The 9,702-nt window shown below is 55.1% G+C and overlaps 2 protein-coding genes across 2 annotated transcripts in view; both read left to right on the top strand.

Annotated features, from left to right (window-relative positions):
* The first annotated feature begins 88 nt into the window (after nucleotides 1-88).
* On the top strand, nucleotides 89-4,940 carry VOLCADRAFT_80454 (uncharacterized protein). The gene is made up of 7 exons (XM_002949007.1): nucleotides 89-188; nucleotides 647-733; nucleotides 1,181-1,240; nucleotides 1,965-2,032; nucleotides 2,839-3,127; nucleotides 3,674-3,778; nucleotides 4,469-4,940. The coding sequence occupies exons 2-7, from the start codon at nucleotides 701-703 to the stop codon at nucleotides 4,625-4,627; spliced, it is 714 nt and encodes a 237-aa protein (XP_002949053.1). The 5' UTR covers nucleotides 89-188; nucleotides 647-700; the 3' UTR covers nucleotides 4,628-4,940.
* A 1,349-nt stretch (nucleotides 4,941-6,289) lies between these two features.
* Nucleotides 6,290-9,702, top strand: part of VOLCADRAFT_89339 (uncharacterized protein) — a gene marked incomplete at both ends in the record, with an annotated part of 6,755 nt that continues 3,342 nt past the window's right edge. The window contains 4 exons of the mRNA XM_002949006.1: nucleotides 6,290-6,333; nucleotides 6,583-6,681; nucleotides 8,083-8,351; nucleotides 8,862-9,647. Of these exons, the coding sequence (XP_002949052.1) occupies nucleotides 6,290-6,333; nucleotides 6,583-6,681; nucleotides 8,083-8,351; nucleotides 8,862-9,647 (1,198 nt within the window). The remainder of the gene's footprint in view (nucleotides 6,334-6,582; nucleotides 6,682-8,082; nucleotides 8,352-8,861; nucleotides 9,648-9,702) is intronic.

Here is a 9,702-nt window from a genome sequence, read left to right as displayed (position 1 = left end):
TCGTCTGTGAGCACTCGTCCGTCTTACCTTCCCCCCCCCCCGTAAAACCCCAAACCCTCTAAATCCACGCGCCCTAAACCCGCCCCAGTCGCCACCTCGACAGTAAGTTGGAGGACCCCGAGAAGGTGAATGAGGCCATAGAGCAAGTGGCGTATGCGGACCGGATCATCGTCAACAAGACGGACCTGGTGGGGTGGGGTGGGGTGGGGGGTTGGGGTGGGGAAGAGGGGGGGGGGAGGGGGGGCCCAGCGGGGACGGATCCCTGGAATTTACGGAAAGGGCATGGGTCTTTGGAATTTGCATGTATATTGGAGGGCTCTTCACTGCCGCTTATCACGGAGACGGGGGGGGGAAGGGACAGGGAGGGAGGTAGGGAGGGAGTGGGGGAGGGCCTTGAAACCACCTCCAAAAGCTCTTTTGACCTTATTAGGGCGCGTTGCCAAAGTGCCACTTGTCGCTATTCCGTCTGGGGCTGTGTGGCTGGCTGGCTGCCTGTCCCAGTTGTCGTGGTCGCCCGCCCCACGTCGTGAGTCTGTGTGTCTGTATGTCTGTATGTTATGCAGAGCATACTTAGCAACGTGCGTGCATGCGCTTCTCTCTATAAGCAACAACGCGTCTCCGTATTATTGTACATGCTGTACGGCAGGTTAAGCCTTCTGAACTGGCCTCCCTGGAGTCCCGACTGCGGGCGGTGAATGCGATGGCGCCATTCAAGGCGGCTCAGAGGAGTCAGGTAAGCGCGAGAGAAAGTATTGTGCGCGTGTATGTATGTATGTATGTATGTATGTATGTATGTATGTATGTATGTATGTATGTATGTATGTTTTGACCGGGGGAGTGGGGGCGGGGGATGGGGAGAGAGGAGAGGGGTATAGGAGAGGGGGACATATCTACACGTGGGTGTTTTGTACAATTGAATGTACGACAGTTTTAATGTAGGCGTCTCTGTGCGCATTAGAGGTCCCGTACGGGACGTGTGGGCATTGTCGTACACCTGGAAATACTTTGGGGTTTACAGGAGTTACGTGCAGATGCATCTGTGTTGATGTTCGCTTGCGTGCTCCTTTCCTTGCTTCGCGAGAGAGAGCGAGCCCGTGTCGGGGCCTCACCTTCCTGTCCTCGGTGCCATATCCATTAAGATGCATTACGGTTGTACGGCACTGCTATTCCCTTCCCTAAGGTGGATGTGGACTACGTGCTGGGTGTGGGCGGCTACGACCTAGCCAACGTGGAAAAGGAGGTGAGGTGTGTGTGTGTTTCTACGTGCGTCTGTATGTGTGCCTGTATGTGTGCGAGTGTGTGTGAATATTGGGTTGCGGTTCGGGGACGAGGGGACGAAGGCGTTACGTAGGGCTGCGGACCCGGCGGCCGCGGGCACTGTACTGGAGCACACACGCAGATGGCGGGGGGGGGGGGAAAGGGGAGTAACGTAAAGAGGGGCGGGGGGAGATGTGGTGTGTTTTCTGTCTGACGTTAAGGGGCGGGAGGGACCACGGCCGCCCATCCAGCCAGCCGGAACCCCACGTGCTGGGGGTTCACGATCGTGTTTTTTGCCGCGGTGTCTGTGTGTGTATGTATGTGTGCGTGTGCGTGTGTGTGTGTACCGTTATGCTGCTGTGCGTCTTCTCTTCCTGCTACCTGCACCCCCCGGCCCCCGCGGGGGAGCGGGGGAGCACTCGAGCTCGGCAGTGCCCCCCTGTCGGCTGTAAAACCCTAAGCCCTTCTCTTTGGGTGGGTGGGTTATAAAGTGGGAGGTATGCGACACATGAGGATGTGTTCGCCCCGGGGCCCTCCCACTGCGCTGTTCATCGCAGACCCCCGCATGCATGTACATACATACATACATGCGTACATACATGCGCATGCATGCATATACACACATACGCATGCATGTACACACATACATACGTACATACATACATTCGATAATGAAACGTGTACCTCCCTCTCCCTCTCCCCCCTAGCTCAACCTTACGCTGTCGGGCCATCACCACCATGACCACCATCACCACGATCACGACCACGACTGCAGGTACGGCACTCGTACGCATACGGGACCTTTTTGTCCGGCTCGCGGCCACGCACTGGACGCGGTCATCAGATTTATGTGTCCCTGTAAACACGCGCGCCTTTAGTTGTGCGGACAACCCTGACTGAGATAGATAAGAGTGGTGGTCTCGGGAGGGGAAGGAGGGAGGGGGAGGGGGAGGGGGGATTCTGCACTGTGCAGCCTGCAGGGGTCACATCCCCCCCGGATGTTTGGCGACATACGGGTAATGATAAACATACCGACATACCGGGCGGCGTCTGTCCAGTTCAGGTTGCTAGAGCTCATTCAGGTAGTAGTTACTGTTGGAGGTACTGCAGTACTGGCAGCAGTAGCTCACCCTTAGGGTTTTCGTGTCTATCATGGGTTGGCCACATGATGGGGAGAACTGCTTCCGGGAGTTGGGGGAAGGTGTGCATGTGTGTGTTGGGGAGTGGGTGGGAGGGTGGAGTGCATTTGCGGGCTCCCGCTTCGTCGCCTTCTGTGCCTTTGCCGTTTTCCATTTCCCTCCTCCTGCCCTTCCTCTCCTTCGTCACTAAAAGAAAAATCCAATAGAAAAAATATTAGGAGAAAACTTTAATCCTCTATTTGAATCTAGTGACTGAAAGGCTCACTAGCAGTGTTATTCCACACGATGTAATTTTATAATAATAATATTTATGATTTGCTACTTGCCTCTTGCGCAGATTCCTCCTCTAACTCCTGATTTGCATCCTCGTCCTGATGTGCATCCTCCCGTCTTTCCTTCCTCTCCCCCTCTCCCCCTCCCCGTTCCCCTCCCCGTTCCCCAGTGGTGCGGGTTGCTCCCACGAGTCTCACAAACACGACCACCACCACCACCACCACCACCACGAGCATGAACATGAACACGACCACTCGTGCAGTGGAGCGACATGCACCCACGAAAGCCACAAACACGATCATGGCCACGACCACCACAGCCATGCACATGCACATGCGCATGAGCACGATCACGCACATGCACGTGCAGAGCAGCAGCAGCAGCAGCAGGTCCCCAAGCACGATGACCGGGTTTCTTCGGTCAGCTTCCAGTTTGATGGGGAGATGGACATTGATAAGGTGGGTAGCTGGTCGGTAGCTGCAGCTCGCTCAGTGGATCTGGGGGCCCCGCAGATCAAGACGTTAGTCTGGGCGGGACATCCTCCTCCTTCCGGAAAGGACTTCCCGAAAGGAAAATTGCCAGTACTGGGGCTACATATTCCACGGGCGCGCTGAACGTCATGGGAATTGTCTCCTTTCCCTCACCCTTCCCTCACCCTTCCCGCCCCCGCCCCCGCCCCCGCCAGCTGCAACCCCCTCGGGTTCCAAGCAGTTGCCGACCCGCCGTCACTTTGCCGTAATTTAGCGACCTGGCCTACTGCCGTACCTGGCCCCCGTACAACACCGTAATCCCTCGTACAACAACGGTGTTGTCATTTCCGCTCCATTCGTGGGTGAAGGTTTTGTTGGGCTAGGTTCTGGAGCTGTCGCGTCGTTGCTTTGGACGTCCTCATCAGCTGATGGTGCTTCGGTCCTTGCATCATCATCACGATCATCATCATCATCATTATCGTATGACTCCTACCCTTCCTGGTGCCTTCCTTCCTGCCCCCCCCCCCTGCCCAGGTGAACTACTCTCTGGGCTTCCTATTGGAGTCCCGAGCTGAGGACATCTACCGCATGAAGGGCATCCTGGCCATTGCGGGCTCCGAATACCGCTTCGTGTACCAGGTGAGTGTGGGGGGGGGATGTCTGTATGGATGTCTGTATGGATGACTGTATGGATGTCTGTATGGATGTCTGTATGGATGTCTGTATGGATGTCTGTATGGGTGGTGGGGAAAGCAGCTGCTAGCGCTGGTGTTGTGTGTCCCTGATTTCAAGGGCCGGGATTCCGGTAGCTGCCCGACGGTCTTCCGCGGTGCCGTAGTGCTGTACTTGGATTCAGGTTCCATGACGATGGCCTTCCCTTAGGGGTAAGGAGGTGCTGTAAGGGATGGCGCGACCAGTTGACTAGGCGGTGCCTCGCCGCTCTGTACTCGCATCGGCACAGATTTTGCCCCAGAATGTTAGTTGCAACCTTTCCATTCCCGCCCATAACGTTCCAGCCAAGCCAAGCCCAGCTCAACGAGCCCCCTAGTCCCTATCCCGCGCTCCTGCTGCCCCCACCGCAAATAAACGCAAGCAGAGACCGACCTATTGTCACCCAAGTAATGATGCCGCCTCTTCCCTTCCCACCTTACCCGCTCACGCCTCCCCTGGACCCTACCCCTCCCGTTGATTTCTTGCATATGTGGTTTCCCCGCCCAGTTTGCCCCCGCAAACCCTGTGCTATTCGGATTCCCCACGTTTTCCCGCCATTCCCTTTCCCCCCCATGCACGCACGAATACAACAAAAACATATGTCGTACATACACGCAGGGTGTTCACCAGGTGTTTGAGGGCATCCCCGACCGCAAATGGCTGCCGGGTGAGAAGCGCTGCTGCAAGATGGTCTTCATTGGCAAATACCTGGAGAGGGACGACTTCGAGGAGGCGTTCAGGTCATGCCTGGTTTCGGAGCCAGTCGGCGCAGTTTGAAGTAGCCTGGTGGTGGTGGTGGTGAACGGTTTTGGAGCTATTTACACGCGGGGAGGAAAACCCCTTTCGTATCGGGGGGGCGCAATGGCGTAAAAAAAGGGGATCGGGGCTAGGATGTGGGATGTGGGAAAGGAAGCGCAGCCGGGAAACCCAGATCGCCCACCCATACTGCCCTTGAGGCCGGTCTGGACTGGGTGAGGGGGGAAGGGGAAAGACGGGGGGAGGAGGAGAAGACAGGGAGGCAGAGGAATAATGAGCAATCAAGATGTGGGAAGGGTAGGCTTCAACTGCAAATGTGTAAAGTGCGGTTTCGGGGCTGTTGCCGATTGCAGCAGTGTACTTGTACGTTTTTTGTGCGTATGCGTATGTATGTACATCTGTATGTGTGTGTATGTGTGTGTATGTGTGTCCTCTGAACTCGCGCCTGGCGCCTGGCGAGCAGCAGCTGTATGGGGCCCCCCTGTTGGGGGGTGGTGAGGGATGTGGGCGGCGGGAAACGAAAGAGAACCCGAGGGGCTTTGGAACCCCTAGGAAGTCGCGAACCACAAAAGCGGATAGGAGCACGAACGACTCTCCGGTGTCTGGGGGATGTCTGGCGGCGCGGGGGTTAAAGTGGGTCGAGAGGGCGGGAGATAAGGAACCACGACCTGTGGTGCATGGTGGCTGGGGTTTCCAGTATCTCTTAAGCCAGACGGGGTATGGGAGGGAAGTTGCGTAGAGCTACACGAGGCTCCGAAAAACAGCTTCATACAGCGACTGCGATCCACTGACGTCCATAGCGCGACTGCCTCGTCAAGTGAACCACAACGCCAGGAACCGAACTCCCCAAGCTGCCAGAGAGGTTGTCGTTCACCTCATGGTGATGTCGGTAATCGTGCAGTACAGTGGGACCCTAGCACTAGGGTTCCACTTGGGCCCCTCCCGCCCCAGAATAAATCTGGTTTGATAGAAGCTTTTGAGCTGAGCAGGGCGAACGTCGCAAGGCTTGTCTGCAGCCAAACTCGGAACTGGAGTTCCCAACCCGTGTGACTGGTCCGCTGGGACAGGCTGGCAGGAGAGGTCAATGACCGCCCAGCAGAGGAGGCGACAGCAGCGCCGCAGCCGCCGCAGCGGTTTGTTTGAACTTTAGTATGCTGAGGATAGCTGGGCATCGCTGGGGATCCCGTTTCCTTATGTGGATGAATCAAAAGCCGAGGAACCTTTGGTGAGTGTGCTTAACTGCAAAGGGCAGTTATCTGACGGAAATCGACAGGGACGGATGGAATGGACAAGGACAAGGGACGGATGGATGGATGCGTCGTGAATACTTTAACAAAACGTCTCAAGTGAAAATTCCATCTCAGGTAAATATGCTGCATTCGGGCATGGTTGGGCGCACGTGGAAAGCTCAGCCAGTACTGGTACGTTAATATTTCATTTCAACGTAGGATTCCTCCTTTGCCGTAGAGGTACTGGATAAAGGCAATCATCTTTGCAGACATATGACCTGCTTAAAGCCATAAAGTACAAGTGCGCGAAGGAATACTATGCCTGGACTGAGTGTCGCGCAAAGGTGTTAAACTGGGACGCTCGGCTTTCCTCGCCTAGAATTATCCGTTGAATGTATGTAACTATATCTGTTACAAATATTTCGGTTGTAGACCTGGAAATGCTGCGGGCGAAATGACTGGCATCCCAAACATGGCGGGCAACAGTCGGGCGCAACGGTGAGCCAGGTGCTGTGCGGTAGCCGCACGCCCTGTGATGCACACCAGTAAGGTTGCTAGTCCGATCAAGCAACATAGATTCATACATCTATGCACCAATCCTCATGTAAGGCTGTTTTTCTTCCATCTATTACTTTTGCATCCTAGTTCAGGCCGCTGGCCGGCCAAGTTGGCCATACGAAGGAAAATGCTTTACCCAGAATTCGTGGAACACTTTCTTGCCAGGACGCTCCCCCTGTTGTGGTGGAGGCTTGGCTCCCTTTACAGATTTTCACGTGTCAGCATAACTTACGTAAATCTCGAACTTTTTGACGGGCAGGGACGGGCTCTCACGGGCCTAAAAAGCAGGTAAATGAATTTTGCTTGGCTGTGCCTTGCAGATCTGTAACCGCGGTCCTACTGTCCGAACTTGCTGTTGGACGGCGGACAGCTTGCCGAAGCGGCGCAATGTCGCGACGATGTCAACTCGGTTAATGTTATTGAGCAGGAAAAATATCAACTGAGATTTGTTTCTGAAACTTGTCGAAAACGCGTAATGAGTTAATTGGCCACTCCGCAGCAGAATTTTAGGTAGGAGCTCACACCCCTGGGCTCATAAGCTGGTTACACCTTCTGTTCCAGTGGTAACAGTTACTGCGACGATACAAATAAAATTGCAGCAGCTGGTAGGATGCATGGACTACATGGGTATGATGCTCGTTTACAATGGTAATGAGCTTGGGCACCGCGCTAACTCCACGGGCTCGGAGTCTGCAAATAACCATCAGATATTTGCGTGAAACATCTGGGTGCCAAGAATTGTCCATTCAACTTGACCGGTCGACTCGCTTCTGCATTTCCGCTGCTTTAGCTAGGGCGCCAGGGCACAGTTGCCTACTTCAGAGTAAACCTTACCATAAATACTAAGCGTAATAGTTTGGCAATACGTAGCACAATTCAAGTTTTTACCTTAAAAGGCAGTCCGTAGCTTTATTGACTGGGACTAAAATGCGACAACAACAAACGCACACAAGCTTTTATTATTTCATATATAAAAAATTACGTATATTTTTAGGGATCCCAGGGTTTTGATGTAACCTTTGAGCCCGAACTCTGGACTCCAAGAAGTCGGAAGCTGGGAACCGTACCGGGTACGGCACGCCATTCTGCATGAGCGTTACTTCATCATCGAGATCAAATCATTAATTGTGGCAACGCTAGGACAAACACGCTGGGGGCACGGTGCGGCCTTACCTTACTACGGGCTTGCCCGAATATTAAATGACGACTGCCTCCTCATTAATAATCTGGTTATCTATGAGACTGCTTCTGCATTTTAGCCCATTTTGAGGAGGCACGTTAGCCACACCACGCTCATAGCTTCGGCATTCCTGCTGCGGCCGTCCCTACCTGCGGCCGTCCCTATCTCGAGTCGTGCTTATGGACGCCAAGCGGACATGACAGTCATCTGGAAACTTGGATTTATCAGATTTGGTGCCATTCTGAGGGCTTTGCAGGGCATCTTGGTTGTCCTGTCGTTCGCAGATGGTACGAACGGAAGCTGCCCATGCGGACGGAAGCTTTCAGCAGTTGCAACAGCTGTATATGTGTCCCTCCATGATTAACATCCTCAGCTTTCAAGTGTCCGCCTGGCTCTTCAGCAATCCACTGCGAAAGCGCTCGCAAAAACCACGGCTTGCAACCCTTTCGGAAGCCCCGCCCATTCCCCTCACTGCACGTTCCGTACTTCCCCAAACCTCCAAACTGCAGGCGCGACGGGAGTCATAGCCAGCCTCAATGGCCAACAAGGGTCGCAAATACAGCAGGCAAGTCGCACTCGCAACGGACATGCTGGATCCCGCAAACCTTGCATGCCCCTACATGGAGGGCTTCTCGTGGGCAGTCGTACAGTACGTGGAACGAAGCAAAAGGGCGGCGCCAGCTGTCAATAGCTTACTTGCTATCAGTGTTCTATTTCCTTATTCTTCTCCTTATTTCGGGAAAGGGCATTGCACTGGACTGGCAGGCTGGTTTGGAATGTAGGCTGCTAGCAGGCTGGCAGGCTGGCAGGCTGGCAGGCTGGCAGGCTGGCAGGCTGGCAGGCCTACTTTATTGTGTATAGATGTACGCATTTGCCATCGTGTGCTGCTACAGTGTGGTTGTAAAATGGACGTGTATTACGCGTGTTATGAAAGAAAGGATTGCTATGTATTGTATTGTATTGTATTGTGGTTACAGTATTGCTATGTGTTTCGTGCCATATGTGTGTGTGTGTGTGCGTGTGCCGTAATAGCCCATTGTGTCCCCACCAAGGCCGTATCTCGCAGCAGCGGTGGAAGACGTTTATACGGGACGGGCTCAGTCATACCTGCCGAGATGGCATGCCGCGGAGCATCCTCCTTCCCACCCCCCTACCCAGCCACCCGCAGATATACATACACACGCACACACGCGTAGTGGACCCCTGTCCGGGCAACCATCGCGTTTGCCGTATCATCCCACTTTCCAACACCGCTAACCCCTCTGCCTCCCCTTCCCTCCCCCTCTAGATGCCTCCTTCCTTGCAGCGACCGCCTCTGCTCCACCTGCATCCGTTGCCGCACCACCCATCTCCTTCAGCCTCTGGCCAAGCCAAGTCACCATCGCATCGACCTCCCCGCCCCAAATCTTCCCGTCCTCGGTCCCCTGCCAAAGCCTCATCGACCCCTACCTTGTCTTCGCCGTCACCGTCACCAACATTATTCCGCTCACCAAGCTTTACAGCGCCTCCATCGCCTTCCCCCACACCATTTCGCCGTCCTCCACCTGCGCGTTCTCCGACATCACCACCGCCTGCGAAGCGGCCATCGCCTTTCAAATCACCATTACACCGTCCTCCACCTGCGCGTCCTCCCACATCGCCACCGCCTGCGAAGCGGCCATCGCCTTTCAAATCACCATTACACCGTCCTCCACCAGCGCGTCCTCCCACATCGCCACCGCCTGCGAAGCGGCCATCGCCTTTCAAATCACCATTACACCGTCCTCCACCAGCGCGTCCTCCCACATCGCCACCGCCTGCGAAGCGGCCATCGCCTTTCAAATCACCATTACACCGTCCTCCACCTGCGCGTCCTCCCACATCGCCACCGCCTGCGAAGCGGCCATCGCCTTTCAAATCACCATTACACCGTCCTCCACCTGCGCGTCCTCCCACATCGCCACCGCCTGCGAAGCGGCCATCGCCTTTCAAATCACCCACCGGCCTCGGCCGCTACCGCCCTACCCAGCCCATCGAATCTCCCCCGTCCAAATTCCTAATACCTTCATCGTCCCCATCGGCTCAACAGCTGCTGGTGCTGATGCTGCCAACTCCAACCCTTGCGACAAAGCCGCCTCCAATCCCCTCCC

Source organism: Volvox carteri, assembly GCF_000143455.1.
Source record: "Volvox carteri f. nagariensis unplaced genomic scaffold VOLCAscaffold_12, whole genome shotgun sequence".
NCBI classification, from domain to species: Eukaryota; Viridiplantae; Chlorophyta; class Chlorophyceae; order Chlamydomonadales; family Volvocaceae; genus Volvox; species Volvox carteri.
This window is presented reverse-complemented; position numbering and strand designations above follow the sequence as displayed.